At 50.4% G+C, this 25,561-nt stretch overlaps 1 protein-coding gene and 1 long non-coding RNA gene across 16 annotated transcripts in view; one reads left to right on the top strand and one right to left on the bottom strand.

The window, feature by feature from the left end:
• The first annotated feature begins 1,597 nt into the window (after positions 1-1,597).
• Positions 1,598-25,561, top strand: part of LOC113247989 (zinc finger protein 551-like) — a 37,125-nt gene continuing 13,161 nt past the window's right edge. Inside the window, exons 1-8 of one of the 13 annotated variants that reach the window (XM_057313944.1) lie at positions 1,609-1,837; positions 2,522-2,664; positions 4,820-4,961; positions 7,173-9,886; positions 11,688-11,812; positions 13,078-13,116; positions 14,994-15,078; positions 15,884-18,437. In XM_057313944.1, coding sequence (XP_057169927.1) covers positions 13,102-13,116; positions 14,994-15,078; positions 15,884-17,202 — 1,419 coding nt within the window. In that variant the 5' untranslated portion in view covers positions 1,609-1,837; positions 2,522-2,664; positions 4,820-4,961; ... (1 more) ...; positions 11,688-11,812; positions 13,078-13,101 and the 3' untranslated portion in view covers positions 17,203-18,437. The other 12 variants (XM_048224106.2, XM_044380402.3, XM_044380397.3 and 9 more) reach the window with 12 other exon arrangements.
• On the bottom strand, positions 10,103-25,552 carry LOC123000483 (uncharacterized). 3 transcript variants are annotated; one of them, XR_007191086.2, is made up of 4 exons: positions 25,422-25,552; positions 20,260-20,932; positions 19,740-19,883; positions 10,103-10,596 (listed from the first exon to the last, which is right to left on the bottom strand). It is a non-coding gene; the product is annotated as an uncharacterized LOC123000483 (long non-coding RNA). The 3 variants fall into 3 exon arrangements; XR_007191087.2 differs by having other exon boundaries at positions 10,103-10,513; XR_007191088.2 differs by lacking the exon at positions 10,103-10,596 and adding an exon at positions 12,617-13,511.

The raw sequence follows: 25,561 nt of genomic DNA, 5'->3' as shown, positions 1-25,561 counted from the left end.
ATATACGATGTAAACACTAAAAGAAGCAGGAGTAGCTATATTACTTTTAGACAGGGCAGGCTTCCATGACTGGAGGGCACACACTGCTTTGGCAGGGAATGACATGTGACAAGTTGCTCTCATTTTCAGATAGGTTTCAGATTCTTAAATGAGAGAAAATTAATCAAAGAAAACATGATTTAGAATGGACTCAGGAGGCCAGCAGGGGCCTCCCAGCACTAGTTGTCAATTGCAGACCCAAGGGGAAGAATAAAGGTGGACACTGCAAGTCCGTTCTACTTTACTATTCCATCAGGAGGAAGAAACATTTCTTTCTCCACCCACCCCTGGAACAGCCCAGCCAATGAGAAGCCAGTATAATTACAACTCCCAGTTGACTCCAGTGGACCTTCACTTTGTAACAGCCCCACCCACTCCCTTCCTCTATAAAAGAGAGATTTTCGCCTTTGTTCTCCAGACTTGCCCATGACTTCACCAAAGTTTGCTTGTACCAGGTTACAATTCTGAGCTGTTCTCGAATAAACCCATCTTTTGCTTGCAAAATAACCGGCCGTTTTATTTTTAAAGCTAAGAAATGGAAAATATCTAAGATATGAAGTATTAAATATTATCTCAATAAAAGTGTTGCTTGCTAGTTCGAACACAGTTACTGATTTATCCAAGCCAGATATATATCCCTCCTCCAACTCCCCATCCTGCCCTGTCTAGGGTCTTTTCTTTCTTGTCCCTGAGCTAGCATATTGAAGGTCATAAAACAGCCTCCAAAACTTCAGTCAACATGTATTTGACAAGCAACAAGGTAAATGGAGAGCTATTAGTGGATGTTGAGTGTTATTACGGAGTAAAAAAGAAAACCACAGGCCCTAAATGTTCTCATTCAGGCTGAGTCCCCAAACTGGGGCTTAATACCTAATCTAATTGCAATTTCCACCTCCCCCAGATTTGTAGTCTTAACCAGTCAGGAATTTTCTGAAAAGCACCAATGAAGTAAGCTGTCACATGGGCCCTCTCCATCCCCTAAAGGAACATGAGGTCATCTGCATGCTTTCCCTTGCCTTGCCCAGAACAATTCTCTTGCCAACTTCCTTGCCCCAACCTTCTCCCTATAAAATCTTCCATTTTGTACAACTCCTCAGAGCTCTCCTCTATTTGCTAAATGGGATTGATAAGGGGTTTAATAAAGCCAATTAGATCTTCAAAATTACTTGGTTGAATTTTATTTTTTTAACAATACTATGGTATGTCCCTTTGGTTGTGTGGCCTTTGGGAACTTCTGTGCTTCTTAGAGTCTGTAATAACAGATCTCTCTTTCTGGCATTTGTTCAACACTGCACTCGGAGAAAATCTGGGTATACCTCTTTAAGAGTCAGCGACCCCACGCCACATCATAGGAACCTAGGAACTCCATTGCCCAGTGCACCCCATGCTGTCCCCTGGCCTCCATCGCCGAAGTCAGGAAGGACCTGGCTCCCAAATACGGCGGGTAGCCCCCGGAGAACTACACATTACCCAGAAGGCTCTGCGGCAAGCCCGGGTGGGAGCTAAGCCAATGAAAGCGCAGCACGGAGCCCTTCTCCCGCGGGTGCGCGTGTGAGGCGGGACTTCCGGCGGCGTCCTCGTGGTGTTGGGCGTCTTCGCGTTCTTGGGCGGTTTGGCTGATGTACGGTTTGGGGAACCCTGGGTTAGTTGGAAGTGGACGGAAAATTTCAGAAGAGGCGTCGTCCCGGCCGCGGAGGCGGTTGCGAGGCGCCCTCGTCCCCGCCCGGTCGCCCGCCGCTCCCCGCCCCGCTCTTCCCAGGCGTCGTTGGCGGAGGCCGCGCCGATGAAGCCGGCTCAGGTGGGTGCTGCGACCCCCGGACCCTCAGCCGCCCTCCCCCAGCCCCGAGCCCTGCAGCCGGGATGGGGGGGCGCCCGCTCAGCTCCTTACAGCCGGGCCGGCGGGGCGGGGGCGGAGGGCGCCCCGGCGTGGAGTCCTGGCTCCACCCGTACGGTGGGGCGCGGCCGGGGGCTGTCCCGGTAGGTGCTCCTGAGTCGGGACCAGGGGCGGGGGGACCGGGACTCCTGTGTGTGCGGGGAACAGAGGGCTAGGCGGAGTGTCGCCTGCAGCGGCGGCGTGGGCAGCCGGGGTCCGCGGAAGGTCGCAAGAGGTCGGGGATGGGAGGGCTGTGGCGGTGACTTACAAAAAAATATGTATTTGTTCCATCAGATGACCAGAATATATTTCTCATATATATCTGGACTCAGTCCATATTTCTTGACTCACAGCTTACAAAAACTTTGAAATTTCCTAAGTGTTGGCAGTAATAAAGTTGTCTTTTGCTCTATGAATGAGGTGACTTGGAAGCACCTAAGCTGGTTGCGGGGAGGTGGGGGGTGGGGGAGACCAACCATGTGATTAGACAGTTGGAAATTTTAGTTCCTCCCCTCCCATTTCGCCCCACCTTGGGGGGAGGGAGATGGGCTGGAGGTTGAACCAATAGCCAACAGCTAGTGATTTAATCTACTCTGCTTTGTAATGCAGCCTAAGGACAGGGTTCAGAGAGCTTCCAGGTTGGTGAACACGGATATTTGAGGAGAGCGGTGCACCTGGAGAGAGCATGGACACTCTGCGCCCTGTCTTCATAGCAGGCCATATGCATCAGGGCTCCGTCTGGCTATCCTGAGGTATATCCTTTTTATAATGAACTGGTAATCTAGCAAGAAAAATGGTTTTTTTGGTGGTTGTTTTTTTTTTTTTTAAGTTTTGTGAGCCATTCCAGCAGATCAGTTAAACCTATGGAGGGGGTCTTAAGAACCTCTGATTTTTAACCAGTCAGTGAGAATCACAAGTAACAGCCTGGCTTGCAAATGGCATCCGAAATGGCGGGGGGGGGGGGGGGGGCGGGGGCGGGGGGGGGCGGTGATGGTGGGGGGTGCACTCGTTTAGGACTGAACCCTTAACCTGTGAATCTGATGCTATTTCCTGATAGTATCAGAATTGAATTGACTGCTTGGACATCTTGCTGGCTTTTAAGAATTGCTTCGTGTTGGGGCACCCAGGTGGCACAGTCGGTTAAACATCTGACTCTTGGTTTCGGCTCAGGTGGTGATCTCAGAGTCATGAGATCAAGTCCTGCCTCAGGATATGCACTCAGCACAGAGTCTGCTTAAGATTCTCTCTGTCTCCCTCTGCTCTTCACCACCCTCCCCCCCGCCGCTGCCAAAATAATAATTTCTTTTTTTTTCTTTTAAATTGCTTGGTATTGTGTAAGGAACCTCAGGGAACCCTTCCCCCCCAACACACACACACACACACACACACACACACACACACACACTTCTTGGAATTGGTTCCAGGGACCTAATTGAGGTTATTGAATGATGAATAGGAAATGGAGGCAGGGAGACCCATGAGGAGGACACTGCAATAGATCCAGGAGAATTTGTGGTAGGGCTAGAACGGAGTGGCACTAGAGGAGAGCTGTGATAAGAGTTTGGATAGATCATATAGAGTCGACAAGATTTCCTGCTGCATCCAGTATGTCTGTGAGTAAAAGGACAGAGGTGAAAGACCATCTGAAGTTTGTTGTTGTTTTTATAGAGGTGGGGAAGGGCAGAGGGAGGGGGAGAGAGAATCTTAAGCAGGCTTTATGCCCAGCATGGAGCCTGACTTGGGGCTCAATCCCAGGACCCTGAAATCATGACCTGAGCCAAAATCAGGAGTTGGACAGTTAACTGATTGAGCCACCCAGGCACCCCTAAAGAAGGAGACTCTTAAGATTGTTCTTTCAGATGGGCTCTGCAGTGAGGTTTGGAAGGCCTGAGACCAGAGAGCCGGGCACAGGTGGGCACGTATCCCTGATGCTTTTTCAGAGAGGAGCCGTCCTGCTGTAGGCTGAATTCTGGCCTGTGTACGTAGAAAGGGAGGTTCAGGTGAAGTAAGGCGCTGGCCTGACACGGAGACTGAGGCGTGAGTTGCTATAGCTTCTGCGCCTTGTAGGCTAAGCAGACCTTCAAGACCACTCCCTATGGAACAAGGCAGAGGTCAGCGGGGTTCGTGAAGCAGCTGGGTCCCTGACCAGGGCACTGCTGCCTCACCTCCCATCCACTGTCCGGTCAAGGGCTTCCCGCATGCTGTCTTCAGTGGATTATAGTACAAGGACTAGTAGTGCTCAGTGCCTCCCTTTGAACACTGATAAAGTAACCACTCTCCAGATACGTACACATAGACAGGCAATTAGAAACAAACGCACTGAAGTACTTAAATTTATCCAAATACTTAATGATTGGTTTAAATGTTAACTTACCTTTAAGTATTGGCTTGTGATGTAAGTTTTGTGTATCACATCTGCTTAAACCCTTAAAAAGTGGGAGAAATACAGTCAAATTTTTAAAAACTCTACCACTTCACTTCCACTGAAAACAGGCAAAACCATTGATGCTGTGGCCAGCGACAGCTGGTACATGGTGTGTACTTCGTAGGTGTGGCATCAGTATCAGCCCCGAGGTGCAAACGTCTTCTCGTTTTATGGAATAAGGACACTGACACACAGGAACGTTGTCTTTGCAGAGTCACACAGCTAGCAGAGGCAGCATTGAGGCCTGAGGAGCTCAGTTTGGACCGTGGTTCAGCTCAGCTTATAGGATCCTACCATGGTTCCCATTTCTCATGGCTTCCCTCCTTCCACAAGGTCCCATGATGCTTCTAGATCCTGCACCAATGAGTAGAGGATGTCCCAGGCTCTCACCAACCCTGATTGTCACCTGAGTGGTTTAGGCGACTCAATATAGGAAATGGTGATGTTCTGAGAATCTTCATCTATTCTTCTCTCTCTTTCAGGACTGATGATCCTGTGTTTCCACAAAGCCCAGGGTCCCAAACTCAATCTGGGTTCCATGGATCAGTTCCGTTGCTGACAGCCAACTGGATAAGATGTAATATGCATCCTGGGCACAGATCCAGAGTGTTCAAATGCCTGCAGGTGAGACTTAGCTGGGGTTGTTTAGGAAGCTTCCCATTCCTATTATACGTGATGGGGTAGGGAGTGTGGTGGCGAGGTGGTGGGGTGAGAGGTCAGGGCACACAGAGATCAGGCTTCAAATGACAGCCCTAGGTTCTAGGCCTCTAATCTGAGGACAGCAGGGCCTAGGGAAGGTTTGGAGCTGAGTAGCGAGGTGGACTGATCCAGATTGTAGCAGATTCCCATGGCTACAGAGTGGAGGGTAGACCGGGTTAGACAGACACTCCAAGTGACTGTTGGTGGTGGTCAGACAGGAGGGAGGTGGGGCTGCCTTCTGGATGCGTTCTGCACAGAGTTGCCCACGTTTTCTGATGTGGAGAGAGAGGGAGCTGGGAGATGTGGAAACGGGGAATGAGGAACAGGCCCATGGCTTTGGGCCTTGTTTGGAAGAATGGATATTCCATCAATTTGGATGTGGGAAGTCAGTGGTAGAAGGGGTTTTTCAGAGGAAATCTGAAGAATCCGTTCTTGGCTACGTCAGAAATGTTCCAGAGACTTTTGAGTGGATGTGTCCAGTTAGCTGGCTGTTGGACCCAAAGATTTGGAGTTTAGTGTTCAGTGGGAGACAACCACACACAATATAGTACTTGGCCTGTGGACCCCAGTAAAGCTGTGGGTCTGATTTCAGAGGAGGCATCTTTATATTATGGTGGTAGCACCACTAGGGACAAGGTAAGGGAAGGAGGGGGCTAAATCTGTGTCTCAGTTGGGCGCCTGGATGGTGGTGTTGCGGGGCTGTGCATGTGAGGTGAAGGGGGGAGGTCGTAAAGCCTTCTCAGTGGACAGAAGATGGATGCTGAGGTGCCTCCACAATGAAGACCAGATACCAGAGCAGGACAGGGCCTATTACCCCTCAGTGGACGCAGCAGGGTTTCCTGGTGACCCTTGTTGGGATCCTTTCATTCACGTTGGTAGCGTAGTTGAGGCAAATGGCATCAGCCAGAAGCATTGCTAGTCTGGGGCTTTGAATGAGGGGTCAGGTGGTGAGAGAAGGTCAGGGTTGCTTATGAGATCGTCAGATCCCCACACAGGTCCCTGCAGATGAGCTAAAGCAGGAAACAGAGTTAGGTGGAGATACTGAAACTGAGAGCTGTTCTTTGGTGCCCGGGGACTTTGGTTCTGGTGGAGGACTGGGGCAGACGATGCGGGTTGCCTTGGCAGTGTACCGCTGGGGCTGAGTGCGCAGACCGGCACGTTAGAAGGCCAAAGCAGTGCCTCCGGTGTGGGCCTGGGGGTTTCAGTGCCATTGCCTTGCCCGTCCATGGTCGGGCGCCTCTCTCTCTGTGCTTGGAACCTCTGCGCCCCAGGCCTCTCCATTCCTCTTTTTAACATACTTTGGGGCCTGCCTGTGCCAGGAACTTCAGGCACTGATCTGGTCACCACTTGTAGGGAACACTGGATTGTTTGTTTTTTTAAAGACCTTCCTCTGAAGCTGTTGTAAATTTAGAACGTGGGATGTCGCTGTGAGGTGGGTCACTCTGGGTGGGTGCTGGCTACTCCCTTTCCCCGTCTTTCCCCAAGGACTGGCCTCTTCCAGGCCCAGGTAGTTGCTCACATTGAGCAATAGGAGGACCCCGGGTACCTGACAGGGTGGACATTACTTCTGCAACATCAGGAGAGGCTCAAAAGAATGTGGCCCTCACAGGGAACATCTGTCCTGTGTCCACCATCGTGTGATGCCTGGGACAGTGGCCACACCTCATTTTTACATTTTCTTTCCCATTAATATTTCCACTCTGACTTTGGGCTCTCATCTTTTCCCTTCCACTGCTTCCTTGGAGGGCTGCACATATTCTTAAATAGTCTCTGAACACCAGCTGCTGTGTTGCAATCACCCATTTCTGCATCTGGACCCAGTCTTGTGTCAGTGCTCACCAGGCACCAGCAGCTCTGGCCTTGTTGACAGTCATTTGCAGAGGAGCTAGTTGGGGAGCCCACCTCTCCTCCCTGCACTTCCCCGTCCCTCGTGGCCTTCCCCAGAGTCAGGGCTTTCCCATCCTGGGAGCTTGCAGAGCTCTGCAGAGCACACCCTCCTCTCACTGTCCTCAGTCCCCCTCACCCGTCAGCAGTCCCGCGGCCTCGTCCGTGCGTGTGTCCGACACACACTCCCGATGGGGCCGCCTCCTCCCAACAGAGTCAGCAGGCACTTTACCGGCATTTCTCTGCTTCCAGGTTGCTGGCATGGAGCCCGGGACGAGGAGGACCCTTCAGAGCAAGGTGTTTCTGTAGGAGGGTCACAGGTCAGGACTCCAAAGCCAGCCCCATGCATCCAGAAGTCCCAGCCCTGGGAGACGTGGAGCTTGCTCTTGAAAGACCTTTTGCACTTGGCTGAGCATGGTGAGCACACCCTGAGCGAGGCCTGCACACTTGTGGGGGAAAGCATGTCTGGCACCAAAAGCATCAAATTAGAGAGAATCCTTCCAGAAGTGATGAGGGGAGGCCTTCATTTGGACCACATAGCTTATATGGCAGAGAAGACCTTGGCATGGAGGGAGGCCGTGGAGAGGACTTCACAGTCTTTCTCCCCCCTTCCCAGCCACTCACAGTGGGTGGAAACCACACAGGGACACCAAGTTGGACAAAATGGTGGTAAGTGCAGCGGGTGTGGGAAAGCCTTCAGCCACAGGACATGCTTGTAGAGTCCCAGAAAGTCCACACTGCAGAAGGGTCTTAAGAGTGTAGCGAAAGTGGAACATTTTTTAGGTACAACTCTAAGGGTTTTTAAGTGCAGCCAGTGTGGGAAAATCTTTAGGTACCACTCCACACTTACCAGCTACAAGGAAGTATGTTCATAGTGTAGAAAGTGCAGTGACTGCAGGAAGTCTTTCACACAGAACTCCAGTCTCCTTACACAGCAGAGAAGTTGCACTGGAGAAAGGCCTTATTTGTGTCATGAATGTGGGAAGACCTTCCTCAGAAAGTCCCACCTCCTTCAGCGTCAGAGACTGTGGGGAATTCTTTACACAAAAAGCTGGACTTAACAACACCAAAGAATACACCAGGCCGAGGTTTTAGGAGTTCAGCATATGGCAAGGCCTTTGTTAGAAAGCCTTGCTTCATTGGTCAGCAGAAAATGTACAGTGGAGGAAACTTCACAAGTGCAGCTAACATGGGGAGGTATTTAGGTACAAACCAATCTCATTAAGCATCAGAGAATTCACGCTGGGTAAAGGCATCATGCGTGCAGGGAATGTGGGAAATTCTTTAGCCAAGACTGCCACCTCATTCGGTACCTCCCACGTTTTTCAGCATTTGGGAACAAACGACCTCGTGAATAGAGCAGATGGGGAAAGATTTCAGCCGAAAGTGTGTTCTAAATTAGCACTGGAAAAAAAACTAATATATAGTTTCATTTTCAAAGTTGTGATAAAATACACATCACATGAAATTTACCATCTTGTTTTTAAGGGTACAGTTCAGGAATGTTAAGTACATTCACCTTGTACAATGGATATCTCTAACTCTTTTCATCTTGTTAAATTCATTGCCCAACTCGCCATTTTGTCCTTCCCCCGATCCTTTGAAACCACTGTTGTATTTCATATAGCATAGTATCCTCCTCACGGTTCACTCATGCTGTATCTTGTGTGTGAATCTGTCTGAATTTCCTTCTGCTTTAAGGTTGAATAGTATTTCGTTGTATTTGTATGACACATTTTCTGTATCCATTTATTTTATCCATTCATCTGTCCATGGACCATGAGTTGCTTCTACCTGTTTTGACTATTGTGAATAATGCTACTATGGGCACGAGTGTACAAATATTTCTTTAACACCTTACTTTCAAAGAAGATTTCTTCAGCACCTTGCTTTACAGTTATTTTTGCATATATCCCCAAAAAGCGGAATTGCTGAATCCTCTGGTAATATGTTCATTTTTTCTGAGGAACTGTTTTCCATAACGCTGGCACTGTTTTACATTACTGTTGTGTGTGAGGTGTCCAGTTTCTCTTCATCCTTTTCTGTGTCGCAGTGTTCGTAAGCCGCCTTTCCCCATGTGGTAAGTCACTCACTCTTTTCAGATGGGTCTTAGAATCTAAGAAAGAATGTAATACATGGAGTAAGGGGTTGGATATAATCACCAGCTCTACGGTTTTTGTTTGTTTGTTTTTTAAGATTTATTTTAGAGTGAGCATGTCAACCAGACTACCCCCGAGCTGGGAGCCTGGGGCAGGCCGATCCCAGGACCCCAAGGGCATGACCTGAGCAAAAGTCAGATGCTTATCTGACCGCGCCCCTCTAGCTTGTTTCTAACAGAAAAACTCCTACGATTGATTCTGAAGTTTCAGTGTAACATGTACTTGGAAAGCACTAAGAGCATTTTAGGTCCCAGCTGTGGGTGGATGCACTTTGTATCTGAGTAACCATTTGTAGTTTTGGGGAACATGTGAAATCATACGTATGTCTCAGTGCAGACTACATTCCATGGAAATCTGGGTGTGACCCAAGAAGCTGGAGCCCCGCCCCGCCCCGCCCCTTCCTCAAAGCCTGCAGCCATCCCTACCCAGCGCCTTTCTTGGTGGGCCTGGACAATTCCCTGAGGTCAGGAATGGAGACCCTCTTGGACCTCTCTGACTCCGTCAGAACTACATTACCCGGAAGGCAGTGCGCTGTGCGTCACCTTTACTGGGCCAATGGGGACTCGGGGGGAGGTACTTCCGCCCTAAGGTCGGCGACTGGGCGGGCCTTCCGGCGTTGGCCTCCGGCGACATCTTGTAAACTTGGTTCTGTTGCGGTCGGAAGCTTTGGATTGCTGGGCGGGCCTGAGGTAACGGGAAGACAGACGTGCTGCGCCGGCTGCTCTGAGCATCAACGTAGCTGTCGCCGGGGCTAAAGCCTGCGGTGCCACGCTCTTCCCCGCAGCTGCCGTGGCGATTCCAATTCAGGTAAGGGCCGCGTTTCTCTGGGCCCTCACCCCGCTCTTACTCTGCATTAAAATGTAGTGTTTTGGTCTTGGTACGGTCCTATTTACCTTGCTCTTCCACATTTTGAAATAAGACCTGCCTGAAGAGACTTGTACATGATGTACACGTGCAGTTAAGTAACCAGCTGTAAAATTAATACTTGTTACTGTTAACCTTAAAAAATAAAACGGCCAGTTATTTACCACGACAGTTGGGTTTATTTGGGTTTAATTCGGGAATAGCAAGAGTATTGCAGTCCAGGCAGGTTTAGAAAGGGCTGTTGTAAACAAAGCCCGTTGGGGCAAAGCGGGCATTGTAAGTATGGTGGCTTTTCTTTGGCTGGGCTGTTGCAGGGCTAGTAAAGTAGTAGCTCATAGTAGGGTCCACCAGTCTTCTGTTGAGTTCGCGAATGAAAACGTGTGGGAGGGTTGAGAGCTCCTCCTGCCGGCCTGACCACTCCATTCTAATTAACGTTCACACTGGCCAAGTGAAGAAATGGGATATAAATAGGACCCCAGGAGCCAGCTGTGCAAGTGTTTCCACAATTATCCCAGTCTCCAAAGTTAAGCTGTTGTCTTGATAGTTTGTTGCCATGTGTCTTGGAACACTCTATGAAAGGACGGACATCACAGTCACATCACAATAGTATATTGTGGCTTTAACTTTTTACGTCCATTTTTCTGTGCAGTATTCTGTGGTAGGAATACATAAAAGTCTTTATAGGTGGTTGCCCCTGGTTTGCTGCATTTATAAACATTGCTACTATAGCCACATGTTCTGGGATATACAAGCACACAGTTGTCTAGCATATGCATATTAAGGATAGATTTCTATAAGTAGTCAGAGGTTTGAATTTATAATGCCAGACTGGTTTTCAAAATGTTACCAATCTATATCCTGTAGCAGCTTACAGTATTTACTAACTTCTACAGTTTTACTAGCACTGGGCAGTGTCAGGCTTGTAAGGTCAGCCTTAGTGAGTTTTGCTTTAATGATTACCATTACATTTGCATTTTTAAAAAGTGCTTGCTGGAATTCTTGTTTATATAACCAAGACTTCAATTTATTAGGTATTAAAATTTTATTTTAATAATTATGAAGGGTTCAAGAATTTGTGTCATTTTTGCTCAGCTATGTGGCTCATTATTTCATTTTTTATGACAACAGGAGCCCTTTATTGTAATGTAGTGGGATTCTTTACTGTGATGCTTTGATTTGAGAAATCTGTTTTTATTAACTCGTCATATGAGATGCGATTTTTGTCTTCCCATCTAAGCCTGTCCAGCTAGAATTACTTTTTTGTGTGCATCATTGAAAGCGGAGGTCTAAATTTGTTTATAAGCAATTTATAAGTTGCTATTTTAATGCTCCATAGCGGCACTGAAGCATCAAGACCCATGGGTGCCCTACTTTATGAGCTCTAGTTTTTTCACTCTAATTTCTGTGCCAATAGTTTTCCTTACCAGAACAGCTCTATAGTGTTATCTTTTGGAACAATTACTCTTGCATGCTAAAGTGATATCTAATGTTTATTCTTACTTACATTACCTTGTCATTTTTAGAACGTCTAAAGTGTTTTGTTTTTTTTTCCTAAAGTTCTAAAACACTTAATTTGTAGTTCTTTTGTATTTGCGGTAACACCAAGCATGCATCTTCATGATGAAACAGAGATTGTTCCTGCTTTGTTCCCTCTTACTTTCTGGGACCTTCATGTCTTTTCTTATTTGAATATTTCCTCTAAATGGGGCATCCTTTTTAAAAAAGATTTATTAATTTATTTTAGAGAGCATGAAGTGGAGAATCCCAAGCAGTGTCAGGTGGGGCTTGATCTCTCACAGCCTTGAGATCATGACCTGTCCTGAGCTGAAACCAAGAAGAATCAGACGCCTAATGGACTGAGCCACCCAGGTGTGCCTGGGCATCCTTTAATAACATGCATAATGTAAACGTTTTGGCTTTGGTTGCCTTGAATCTTTTGGTAGCTTTGGGTTTGGGTTTTCTGGCTCCAGTTTGTTATGAAATCTAGGTGTGTGTTCTTTTCTCCACATTGTTTTGGGTACTCTTTCTCTTATGAATATTGTCACAAGATTGTTCGTTCTTTCTCATTAGTCTCCTTTACGTATATTCTTTGTTTGGCTTTTTTTTTTTTTTTTTTTTTTTTTTTTTTTTTTTTTAAAGATTCTTTTTGTCTAAAGATGCACAGTTTTCCTAAATTGTGATTTAGGTTTATTAAAATTACTGTACTTCAATTAACATTTTCACTTTCTGATCCAATCTTTGTGCCATGTTACTAGTTTTATGTTTTCAAACGCACACTTAATGTTACCATAAATTTTTATACAGTACACCCACAAAATTTTTGCTTTTTAAGTGGTTTTACTCTTACTTGCCTGTGGTACTATTGTAGGAGAACATGATGATAGGATATCTCAAGTAAGATGTTTTGCTTAGAAAGGCAGACATTCAATCCTTGTAAGGATAGAAAGTAATGCTTCAAAGTATTTTATATAATGAGGATGGAACAGAGGTTAAGCCCTAGCTGGTTTCCTTTCTCTTAAGTTGAAACAGCCAGACATTCAGTTGCCCTAAGCACCTTTATTACTGGCAGGCCAGCAACAACCTCTTTAGCAGAGATTCATTTTGAAGGCAAAATCGAAGTAAACTAGGAGTTTGGTTTAGTTCTGTAGCACAGGAGAAAATATATTTGCAATATCTTTCTGAACATTTATTGATAAACTTGAAAAAGAAGTAATAAGGCGTCACATACCTAACCCGCTATTAGGACCAACTACAAGGTATAGGAAGAGAAGAATGTATTTTTGGCAGGAAGAATCTATTTTTGGCATAGGAAGAATCAGAATAATAAGGAATAAAATGGAAGGGTCAGAAAGCACATCCACACATAAACCTGGACATAATTTATCTCTTATTCTTGTTGCCCTAAGGGATGTTACTCAAACACAGCACAACCCTGACAGGCTCTGTGCTCCTTTTCTCCACTTCCAGAAAGACATTCCTGAGGATGCACACATGCTTTGGGCATAACTGTAATGCTTTCAACTTTCTTGTATAATGCAGTCTTTGTCTCCTTCAGCTTTATGTGAAATTATTTAAGTGTTTCACCTTGTATCCCTGATGGGAATTAAACTAACATGGCCCTGCTCTTCCTGCAGGTTCTGCTTTCAGCAGAAGCACTTATGGACCCTGCACCGGTGAGTGTCAGGTGTCCTGGAACTCTTTCGCTGCCACTTTTCTTCCTGTCCTTGGTGTCTAGAGACTCTAGATAAGACCCTAAGCCCAGGTCAGAGGTTATATGGAGAGAGATTTCCCCTTTGGCAAGCAACAGGGTGAGGTGTGAAAGGTTGTCTTAGGTATCAGTATGTACAAAGCCTTGGGCTTGGAGGTCAGACTGACATGAGAGTGTTTAGGGGAACATTCTAGGTCTCATAGGTCTCTGTTATGTCTGTTGAGAACAGAGGGCAAGGAGCTGAGTCAGGGTTGTGTTCTGACAGTGATGGTAGCAGCCACAGAATTCTGACGCAGAGGAGAAAACCAAAGCTGGCTCAGGTCTTCAGAAGCTGCCCTTGGTGATAGAGTACACCACAGACTGGGGGAGAGAGAGACAAGGAGATCATTAGCGAGGGTAGTACAGTGGTCTAGGTCAGTATTGGTAGCTGGGCTAAAGTGGTAAACGTGGAGGTGGGAGAAATATTTGGCTTCTGGATTTGCCTTTTTGGATTTTTTGTTTTTAACTTTGTAGAAGCAGGAGGGGGAGAAGCAGGCTCCCTTGCTGAGCAGGGAGCCCAGTCTCAGGACCCTGAGATCATGACCTGAGCTGAAGGCCAACACTTAACTAAGCCACCGAGACGCCTCTGGATTTGTTAATTTGAGAGAGAGCACACGAGGGGGGATCAAAGGGAGCAATCCTGGGACTCCTGGATCATGACCTGAAGGCAGTGGCCTAACCAGCTGAGTCAGCCACGTGCCCATGGATTCATTTTTAAAGTAGGGCCGACCAGGTCACAGTGACTCTGGTTTTTGTAGGAATACGTTTCGGTGAGAATATCAAGGAATTAGGTTTTGGCCATGTTGAGTCTCCCAAATACAGGTGACAAAGGGACAGCTGGTCATGCAGTTCTCGAGACATCCACACTGTGGAATCTGGTATGTATCAAGATAGAACTCTGGATCTGATATAGGAGGAGGCATGTTCAGGTTACAGTGGTACTGCTACTGGGCAAGGGAGGAGAGGTGTGGAGAGTGGATGGCACAAAGATGGACAAGACAGAGGAGCAGCAATGTAGAGGGATGTATGGGGAGGGGAAAGTCCAACAGTAGCCAGATTTTCGTGGGAGTGAACACAAAAAACAGCAATAATGGATGTGAGTTGGTAAAGTCAGACTGTTACTTATCACCCTTCTGTGCACTCATACCCAGCCAGGCTTTTGTGATGGTTCTGTCAGGAGGTCATAAGATCAACTTACAAAAGTGTGTTCCTGGGAGGGAGATTATACCTGGTGAAGTGGCAAAGAGACAAAATGTACAACAGAGAGGCACAGTGTGACCAAGGGTATTTAGATCTGCATGTGGTCTAAGCCAGGAACAAGGTCAGGTGGAGAAGAAGCTCCTTCTGCACAGGACCAGAGGCTATTTATTATCACACTTGGCAGCAAGCACTTCCTAGATGCCACACACAGACAAAAGTCAGTCTTATGGGCTAAGTAGTGGTGGGGATCAGATGTATGACGGAGGTATGGGTCCCATGGGTAGGAGTTTGAGAGAAGGTTAAGGGCCAACACAATCCTGGGGACTCTCCGCTATCTTGCAGGAAAGGGATGGGGGGTCCTGCATCTCAGGCCCAGAGTTCAGAAGGCTCTAATCTGACCACTTGCCCATTTGTTGAAACTGGGTACCACTGCTTAAGCCAGAGAGCTAGGGAAGATAATGAGCAGGGAAGGGAGCGAATGAATGTGAGCTGGGTTTGGGGTAGGTATGGGGTCCTGCAGAGAGAGGCTGCTTATGGACATAACTGTCCCCATCATCACAGGGTGGTGTGACTTTTGAGGATGTGGCTGTGTACTTTTCCCAGGAGGAATGGAGGCTACTTAACAAGGCTCAGAGACACCTGTACCGTGATGTGATGCTGGAGGTCTTTGCAATTGTCACGTCACTGGGTAAGGCCCTCACACCAACCCCAGTGTCCCAGGCTGGTCTGTCTTTCCTCTTCTTTCTGGGTGCTGAGGCTGGGGTATATATACTACACCTCCTTTCACAAACAGCTCCAACGACCCCAGTTTCTGAAACTCTTTGAGTAAAGGTTTCCAGGATACTTTTTTTGCATCAGATGGTTTTGGGGTTGGTTGCCTTGGACCAGTGCTGCCCACTTAGCTGTCCTGTCTTTTCCCTTAAAGGCTTACATCTTCTCAATTCCCTGTTGTCCAACTGGAGTTGGGAGATGAACATGACTCCAAAAGGGGAGGATGTGATATATAGCTGGGAATCCTGTCTGGAACTTGTCATGTTCCCAGGCTCAACACTGTTTAGTGCCAAGGTCAGAGGCTCCTCCCCTTTCTTGACATTGCCCTTGAGAAGAGACCTAGGAGTATATCTCTCCCCTGTCTTCTACCCTTCATTGGGGTCTCCACTCATCCTTGCTCCTTCTGCTGTGCTCTCCAGCATTGGCCTACACTTAATGCGTCGTGCAGTCTGTATGTGGCCATACCCTTAAAATAGTAGCCCAAACACATTTCCAAAGAAGTGCGTTGTGGACCCAGCCCCTCCTCCCCCGGTATACCCCATCTGTGTGTCTTTTGCATGGTGAGTCCTCCCTGTTTTGTGACACAGCCCTCTCCTTCACACTACCCCCTCCCACCAAGCTCCTTTTTGTCCTGATCCCTTGGTGTTACCCCCTCAAATGTCAGACACCTTTGTGGTGGGGTCAACCTCCTCCTACAGAGCTCCTCACTTCTCTGCTTTCAGGCTGTAGGCATGGAGCAGAGGATGAGGCAGCACCTTCCGAGCAGAGCATTTCTGTAGGAAGGTCACAGATAAACTCTACCCAGAAGGCCTATGCACAGGAGTATGGCATGGCCTCAGAAGGCAGTTTGCGTCCAGCTGAGAACATGGGAACAAACCCTGGCCAGAAACTCTGTGGGACACAGGGCCAAGTGCACCAGCATCAGAAGCAGCACAGTGCAGAGAAACTCCTAAGCAGGAACATGAGGAGCTGTGTAACCCACACATCAAGAAAGCCCCTCCCTGCTAGCTCAGGCCTCCTCCAGCACCAGCTCATTCACAGCCAGTGGACACCACCGAAGGACAGCAGCTGTGCAGAGCAGCCTTTTCACAATGGACAAAAGCACTACAAGTGTAGTGAATGTGGGAAAGGCTTCTGTCGCAAATACAGACTTGCTCAGCATCGGCGAGTCCACACTGGAGAAAGGCCTTATGAGTGCAGTGAGTGTGGGAAAACCTTCAGCTACAAACACATACTTGTTCAGCACCGGAGAGTCCATACTGGAGAAAGGCCTTACGAGTGCAGAGAATGTGGTAAAGCCTTCAGTAACAAACCCACACTTGTTCGGCACCAGCGAATTCACACTGGAGAAAGACCGTATGAATGCAGCCACTGTGGGAAATTCTTTAGCCAGAGCTCCAGCCTTAGTGAACATCAGAGAATTCATACTGGGGCACGGCCTTATAAATGTAGCGAGTGTGGGAAATTCTTCACCTCCAACTCCAACCTAATTAAACACCGGAGAGTACACACAGGAACAAGGCCTTATGAGTGCAGTCAGTGTGGGAAATTCTTTAACCAAAGCCCCAGCCTCATCAAACACCAGAGAATTCATACTGGTGAAAAGCCTTATGAATGCAGTGAATGTGGGAAACTCTTTAGTCAAAGCTCCACTCTTATCAAGCACCAGAGAGTTCACAGTGGAGTAAGGCCTTATAAGTGCAATGAGTGTGGGAAGCTTTTTAGCCAAAGCTTTGGCCTCACTCAACACCAGAGAGTTCATACCGGAGAAAAACCCTGTGAGTGCAGTGAATGTGGAGAATTCTTTAGCCAGAGCACACACCTTACTCAGCACCAGAAAGCTCACACCCCAGAAAAGCCTGAGGAGTGCAGCAACTGTGGCAAAGTCTTCAGCCAAAGGTCTGCTCCGATTGACCACCAGAAACTTCACAGCCCCGCTAGACCTTACAAGTGCACTGAATGTGCGAAAGCCTTCAGCAGGAGGTCTAACCTCATTCGACACCAGAAAGTTCACAGTGGAGGTGAAGATAGCAGGGAATGAACCAGGTGATAAAGGCAACATATTAGAGAAGCCTCACACCAACACCATGTGTCTGAACATGCAGCAGGGCATTAGGGCCACATTTGTCAGTGCAAGTTTCTTTCTGGTGTCCCAACTTGGTATGCATCAGTGGGGATAGATCATATCATGGGGCACAGAGTAGGAGTCACTGTGGTTTAAGACCTCAGTTATTACATTGTGGCCCCAGAGCCTCCTAGGAGACTGTACAGGGCAGCGCTTTTTGTGTCACTAATCTTGTAATCCAGATGTCAGGGTTTTCTGTGTGTCTAGAGGTCTCCCTGAGAAGACAGTGGGAAGAAGTATGCATCTTTTCAATTTCACATTGCAGGCCCCATGTTTGGAAGCCTAGTGTCCCTGAGTCCAGGCTTCAAGGTAGGAACCACATGGAGTACAAAAACAGTGATATAGGCAGTGAGGACACCTAGGCAAAACTTGGGGGTGGTGTTGCCTACACCCACTTTCCAGGCATCATGGCTGGTTTACAGTAAGGTTCTTGCAGAAATTCTGAGGCCCTTCAGAGCTAACTGCTCCTGTGGCCAGAGTTCCCTTGCTCTCACTCAAAGAAGGCTGTGGCAGAGTTGAAAACAGCTAGAAGTCCAGACCTCGGAGGGCAGTGGGTATGTGATTTTTACAGCTCACCCCTTCCTTGGACCTATGCTGGTGGACTCCTGTGGTATTGCTTCCCAGCTAGCACACAGCAGAGCTATCAAACCCAGGGTTCCCCAAAATTCCTAGTTTTCCCCAAGAGAGGTGCAGATTTTTATGTGAAACCATTTCTACATGGCATGCCATAAAAAAGCAACAGCAGCTACTCTAGTAAATTTTAACCATAAGTATTTTCATCTTCTAGTGTCTCTGGTCTGAATTCCCAGGCAAAGGTTATCATATATGGGGATCTTAATGTGGGTACTCCTCTTAAAGTTGCCTTATCAGCATTGACTAGTGGGACTTTTTAACTGAAGAACTGATACACTGTTATTTGTTCATCCGTTCACCTCACAAATAGGTTTTCTGGCTTGTGTTGTGGGCTGTCACAGGTAAGCTTAGTGGGAATGCACGAATCCTCTCAAAATATGTTTTGATATACCCGTACCTCTCTCCCTTGCATAAATATTTGCCAGTTGCACTTGCTCTGAATGCTGATAAAGACAGTGTTGGAGAACTTTGCTAGTGCAATGAAAAAAATAAACCACAATAAATTCATTTGTGCTATTGACTGTGTGTTTAAAGGTTAGCTTTCTCCCTATTAAACTGAGGACTAATCCAACCCTTGTTTCTAAATCTTTCCCAGTTTCCAGTTACAAACATAAAAACAAAACTGCCCACCGCAATGTGCCATAAAATGGTCTATATATTTTCAGCAACTATTGCACAAACAGCAAATATTTAAAAATATTACTATAAAGGATTAACTATCAGTGTAGGCTTCAATCAGGTAACTTCTGACCTCTCCACATTCTAAAGAAAGGTTTAAAGCACTTACTTGCCGTTAAGTCTTGGGAGCTAACCTCTGAGTGCCCTTGGGAACATTCTGCCATCTAATAAATGCCTTTGCTTAACTACTTGGCGCCTCACGTCATCCACGTTTTAGTGTGTGTTCATAATGTGATTTTCGGTTGGTGCGGAGTTTAAGGCCTGTCAACAAGACACAGCTCGCTCACACACACGCGCGAAAACCCTAGAGATTTACATGCCAGCCAGACTTCACAGGTATTGCAGTCACCATTCCCTAATGACCATATCAATCTTCGAGTGCTCTTCTTTCCGTGTAATGAATTATCCTTATTCAAATATTTGAACTAAAATAACACTCCCTGGGGGTTTCTTCAAAGTCCTTATAAATGTGGGTAGTTTTGGCACATGCAACTACACATCTGAGACCAAAACTTTCTCAGGCATTAAAAAAATCCTTCAAACCCATAAGCCTAAAATTCTCCGTTCCATGGGTGGTTTACCTGCACTAAAGGGAAAGAAATTCTCTGGGGGCATAAAAACACACCTGTTCGTGTGGTCAATGTAGGCTGGATAAAGCCGGCATGCACAGGTTCCCCTCGTGTTCACTCAAAGTGGAACACCTAGTTTCCAGTCCAGCAAAATCTCCTCTTCCTGCGATTCCCTGGCTTCTGGCTTTCCTTGTGTTTCACGGTCCTGTGGCTCCCGCTAGCGGTTTAACTTGGCTTTGCCCCTTTTATGCTAAAAGCCTGCACATTTCTTCCTCCGCTTGACTCTCCTAAGCACAGAGGTTCCCCACAAGATGGCGCGCCAAAGGCTGAGAGCCACCCTGGCAGCAAAGAGGGGAGAGGGGGAGGAGCTGCTTGAAGAGCGCGACGTGGGGGCTCGATCTCACCACACCGAGAGCAATACCAAGGGAGGGGATATAAAGCCCAACCAAACCCAGGCGCCCCTAAGCAACTTCGTGGTTATGGTTTTCAGCTTCCCTATTGCCTCGGCTCTTTGGTTTTTCCCCCAGCGCCGCCTTGTCTCCAGAACTAACAGTAACACACGGAAATCCTTACCTTCCAAAGGCAAGTGAGCTTGTGTAGTGGGTGGGGTCACCGGCGTCTGCAACTTCACGGAGACTGAGGGCCCAGTGGACCCCCCGCCTTCTCGGACGAACATCTGCCGCTAAGCCACTCCACTTCCACACGGAGAGCCTGGGACTAGAAAGGGGGTGCAAGCAGACCCTGCTGGGGGTGGGGGAGAGCCGGCCAGGACCCCATGGAATGGGGAGGGGAGAACCTCTGAGGGCGAGATCCCGGCAGATGGCCGAAGACTGACAACCATGAGGGCGAACGAACGCCGCGGAGCGAAGGCGCCACGACGCCCCTGGGGCGGGGACGACCTGGTTGCAGGACCACGAAACACAACCGCAGGACCCTCTTACAGGTCCCCCCCCCCCCCGCACCGCCCGGGGAGCGCGTTGGGCTCCCCCCCACCCAAACGGGCTCCCCCCCACCCAAACGGGCTCCCCCCCACCCAAACGGGCTCCCCCCCACCCAAACGGGCTCCCCCCCACCCATAGACCCTGAGCCTCACCTGCCGGATCCTGATGATCTTGCCTCCATTCCAGCTTCACAGCCATGTACGCCCCAACACCCAGACCTCGTTTACCCAGCAGCTGCCTCAGTGGGTCATGGGAGGCCACCAGCACCTTGTCACAGGGCCTCCTTGAGGACACCGCTGTAACGGGACCTCCTCTTCCAACTTCCGTTTAGGAAACATTCTCCGCAAACGCTCTCACTCCACCACGCCCCCGAGCACGCCCAAAAACCCCACCTCCGGCGCCAGGAGACGAAAGCCACCACCATCCCTCGTCAACCAGGGCCCGGCTGCGGGATCCAGGGCCGGCATGGGACGAGTTTCTACGTAACTGCACCTCAGGCCCATCAGGGACACTCAGCTAGGGGACGCCTGGAGGCAAGGGGGTGGTCACAGCAGTGGCCGCCTCCGGACCGACCGACACCCGCTCCCCCCCCCCGGGTCCTCCTCCATGGCACCCGCGACCGGAGCTAGCATCCCCATGGTTGCTGGCTCCACACTCACCCGCCAGGGGGCCCTCGGGTGAAGGATCTAAAGCGCGCTCCTTCCGAGGACGGGGACCTCGTCTCACCATGGTCTGCGGCCGAGAGTGAGGTAGTTGAGCCCGCAATGCAGTTCCTAGGATCCGAATTCCCCGTCACTCGTGACCACCTCTCCAGAGTCCCAAGAACTACCACCAAAACACAATAGGGGCAGGCATTCAAGTACCATGATCGCCGCCCCGCGGTCGTGTGGCCGCCCTGAGGCGCACACACAAGGGCCTTAAGGGGCTGACCGGGCCGGTGCTTGGTTTAAGACGGTGTGCGCCCCCTCGTGGGAGTCTGCCTACCGGGGCACGTTTCATCGCTGAAAGCTGCTATGCCCGAGACAGAAGCAAGCAACCAAAGGAACCACGTTCGGATTTCTCGCACTTGTAGTGAGCCAGCGTGCCGAGGCGCGGGCGCCCCCTCCCCCGAAGCTGCTCCGCTGGCGGCTCAGAAGCCAGGCATAGAGCGCCAGGAGAACTCGTCGAGGCGGGCGTCCTGCAAGGACGAAAATCAGAACAAGGCCCTGCCCCTGTAAGCGGCGTGCCCACGGGCCAGGACCGGTAGACGCGACCCGACCCGCGTTCCGGCATCACAAGGTGCGGTGGGCGCGCGTCCTTGCCCGCACACATGGTCGCCATCGAGAATGGACGCGGAGGAACCCACAGTGGGCGTGGTAAAAGCGATGCCTTGGAGCTTGGCCCATTAATGGACTGGGGACATACCCGCTACAAGTTGGTTACCAGGACACTTCACGGCCTAAAGACCCCCAAACACAATGGGTGGTGCCCCAGGCACCCACAACACGCACTGTCCTTCAAGGACCCCTACACGTCTCGAGCCACAGCCCCCCAGCCCTGGAGCACTGTCCCGTAACCACGCGCGCACCCCCCCCCGCCTGCAGCGCGGCGCCCCACCGTGCCGACCTCACCCAACACGCCACCAGCCGGTGGAGAGAGCCCAGGACAACATCCGCACAGGAGCCAGCCTCCATTGGGGGGGCTGCACAGTGGGGCGTCTGTTCAGACGTGAGAGAGTGGGCGCTGACGTGGGCGCTGACGGGGAGGAAAGGCACACGGAGATCTGCCCAGCACAGAGGAACGCGCGCTCACAGGCGGAGAAAACCTCAAACGCAATTGCGTTGCCAAGAAAACGTGCAAGTTTCAAGAGCAGACACGGGAACGATCCTGTGAGGCCTAGGGCTACACCCCAGCCTCGCATCCTCGAATTCCCTACGCCGTGGCCCCTGCCGTGGGGCGGCCCGTTGCTCCACTCTGGGACCACGCCCATGAAGCTCCCCCCACGAGGCAGCCCGACCGGTGCTCGCTAGCCCCTTGTCGGGTCGGGGTCAGGAGAGGCCAAGAGCCCCTCACAGCAGGGCAGGGGGTGCTGGAGCCCGACCCCGTGGTACCGGAAAGGAGAGCCGCACTCTGGCTCAGAGCCCCTCGCTCCACCCCGGGGGGCCCTGCCCAGCCCCACCGAGGGGCCAGTGGCCTCACACCGAAAAGAGGCCGTTGCCCACTCGCAACGTTGCAGCCTAAGTGGCTACTCAGCACGAGAGGTGAGCGGAGGTGAGCGGTGGCACGGGCGCCAGGAGGAATGTTCTGACCAAAAGCCTGTCTTCACCTTCATCATGGCTCGCCACACGGGTCGGGAACTCCACGACGCAGATCAGCACACGGGGCACCGCTAGGATCAGGGGACTAGCGGGGATCCACGATACTTGGGGAGCTCATCAGTTTGCCGCTCAAGGCTTTTAAGGCCCAAAGAAAGTCCTCTATATTCATATTCACATAGCCCCTGAAAGTGCAGAACAAGCCCCTTGAAACACCGCCACGCTCTACAGGAGGCTCGAGACGCCACCGTCTGTTCTCTGTCGGGCGAGCCACCCGTCAGGCCTCGGCCACGCACCTAGGCGACATGCGACGCCCACAGGAACGGCGCGCTTCCCCTCGCACACCCGACCACCACCCTTCCAGGGCACTGGTGGCGGGTTCAGAGGGCACTGCGAACGGAGGTACCTGGGGTCCACCTCGAGTGCTCTGATGGTGCCACAGCCGGCCCCGCAAGTGGAACAGAGCGGCAGAATAGCCTCCGCACCTCAGAGAGCCACGTACTAGGTAACCAAGATACGAAGGCAAACGGGTTGCGTCATAGACCCCGGTCGGCCATAACCGTGCGGCAGAGCGGGGCAAGCCACGGTTCCGTACCCGTGCCCGCGCACACAGCCGGCAGGGAGAAGAGCAGTGTCTCTCCCCCCTCGCCACTAATACTCGTCTCCCTGGAGCTGGGTCCGGTGGGCAAGAGCACGCTCACCGCCGCGGCCTGCTCGTGAAGCCCGCAGGGGGAGCCCCACCTCAGAGCCTGCTTCTCCCCGCCTCCTTTTGTGGGCGGAATACGATCAGCAAAGTGCGGAGATTCCAATCTGATATAACGCTTTGCCACGTCGGGTCGCACTGCATGCCCAGGACTCCGTGCCTGTAGCAAGAAACGAGCCCGCCGTCCTCAGGCGCTGAAAGTGGAGACAGCTCCGCAATTAGCCAAGCCTCGCAGCCAAGATTCAGGTGCATAACGCGCAACACGACTTATTGCCAATATCAGTTTCTGAACTCTACCTCCCCACAACTACAGATACCCAGAACCGCACCATCCCTTACCTGATAGCAAAAAATGCCAATTTCGAAGCAAAAAATATATCGCTTCTGGCGAGGGAAGGTATTTGTACATCAGAGGACCTTCCTAGACGCTTCATTTGACCACTAGCCGCCAGGAACAGCCCCATCCCCAAGAACTCCTTGGGCCATCTGGTCGACCCGCGGATAGTAACATAGGTGAGGCAGGGGGTAAGGAGACTTCCCGGCCCCCACGGCCCCCCGCGCAGTCTTCCACACTTCCATTTTGGAACCCACCCCAAGGGCACTACCCCACATTACTGGAGTTAGGCTGTGGGCTCATCCCTTCGACCAACCTCCGCCAGTGCACAAGGTCAGACCCTTTAGAGAGGTGCCAACAAAACGGGATTCACCGTCTAAGCCGGAACGCGAACTGCGCAAAATGCCGAATGAAGGGGATATCGGGGCGCTAGGACCGGACCCCTGCGCATCTGTAACGTCTCACACAGCCCAAAGAACCCATACTCTAGACCTTATTAAAGTGCGGAGTGACTAGGCGCCCACGCTGGACTTGGAAGAGCTGTAGCCCGCGCTCCCAACAACCCGCCTCTGCTAGAGTAGTCCATTCCTCTTAGAGGGAGCAAACCGCCTTCCCCCACGGGCGGTTCCAACCCCGGGACCCCACACAAGGGAAACCCAACAGGAAACACCTTGGGGCACAGGTCTTAGACCCTCCGCGCAAAAGTCCGTACCGGTTTTCCGGCCTCTGGAAAACTCAAAGCCCCGAGCACCACCGAAGCTCACGTTAGAGCGCACACCGCTGAAGGCCGCCCAAGCGGCCAACCGCTCCCATTAACGCTCCGTTAAACTCGAAAGAGCTTAAGGTGAGGAGTCGCCAACCATCTAACCCCACAAGCAATCGCAAGCAGATCACTTTGAGACCCTTGCCCGGGCCTCACGCCGCAAGGTCCATTGTCGGGTTCCACTTTTTGAACACCTCTCAAACACTGACGGCAACAGGCGTGAGGGTAAACCGCCGAGACTCGCCCTCCCCAGCCACCAGCGCTGGCTGGGGCCGGTCCATCCGCGTTTGCTTTTGAAACTTGAAAAAAACTTGTCTCCGACCACCAGACTCCACCAGAACTCGCAGCCAGACCACCTGTGACATGTTAGCGCGGTTTTTCCGCACTTTCGAAAAGGGTATTCACGTCCAGAGCCGCCCGGATACGGGTGCAGAGTACCCCCTTCTGTTGCCCCGCGGCACCAGTCAACGCCCTGCGGGCGGGGAAACGCCAAAAAAGCTCTGGACGGGACGCCCTGAACGGTCTCTCGAGTTCGCCTTTAGTGCATCTAAAACCAGCATCCTATGAATCTGCGCATCCAATCTCCAGCGAATGCATGGGTGGCGACGCGCCGGCGAGAGCGGGAAGATCCCACCAGTGCTGCCGGCCTCCTGGAACTCTGCTTGGCGTACCGCAGCCAAATCCCAGCCCTTGTCGATTTCGCCGGAGCTCCGGAGGGGGAAAAAGTATAAGAGCGGCCACCAGATGGCGCCCGAAAACCGGCGCGAACATCAGCGGGACGGATCTGCATCGCCGGGCGGTGAGGGCGCACTCCCTGCCGCCGGGACGTCCGAGTTCCTCCCGCCCCGCCGCGGACCGCGTTTCTCGCCAGTGAGAAAGTCCGATCACAAACCTCTCAACCACAAACTATAGAATGTGTTTTCGTTTCCTGCCAAAAACGGGACGTTAGCACCTAGTTCCTTCCCACAACTGTAGTCTTAAAGGCATAGTCCCCATTCCTTTTTCTGCTTCGGGACCCCTGCATGTGACAGGCTGCCTGTGGCCCTACAGGGTATGTTGTGCCCCTCATTTCTAGGCATAACTGTATTAGGAAATCTTTTAACGGCATTAGCCTTTCCTGTTCTTACTCAGTTACCTCCATAAATTAAAATACCACGGGCACCATTTTTACACACTTGTAAAACTGGCAAGAGGCTTATTTAGCTTTTCAGAAGATTTACCTTTAGAAACTTGCCAAGGGAAATGCTCTAAACGAAGATTGGAGGAAACTCTCCTTTTCTGTACCAAAGAGAATTCTCTTCTCATTCTGAATTTGCTGTTACATCTATACACGTTCCTCCATTATTTCTTCATATTGGTG

The sequence above is a fragment of the Ursus arctos genome, unplaced genomic scaffold (assembly GCF_023065955.2).
Source record: "Ursus arctos isolate Adak ecotype North America unplaced genomic scaffold, UrsArc2.0 scaffold_19, whole genome shotgun sequence".
Taxonomy (NCBI): domain Eukaryota; kingdom Metazoa; phylum Chordata; class Mammalia; order Carnivora; family Ursidae; genus Ursus; species Ursus arctos.
Note: the sequence above shows the minus strand (reverse complement) of the source record. Positions and strands in the feature narration are given on the sequence as shown.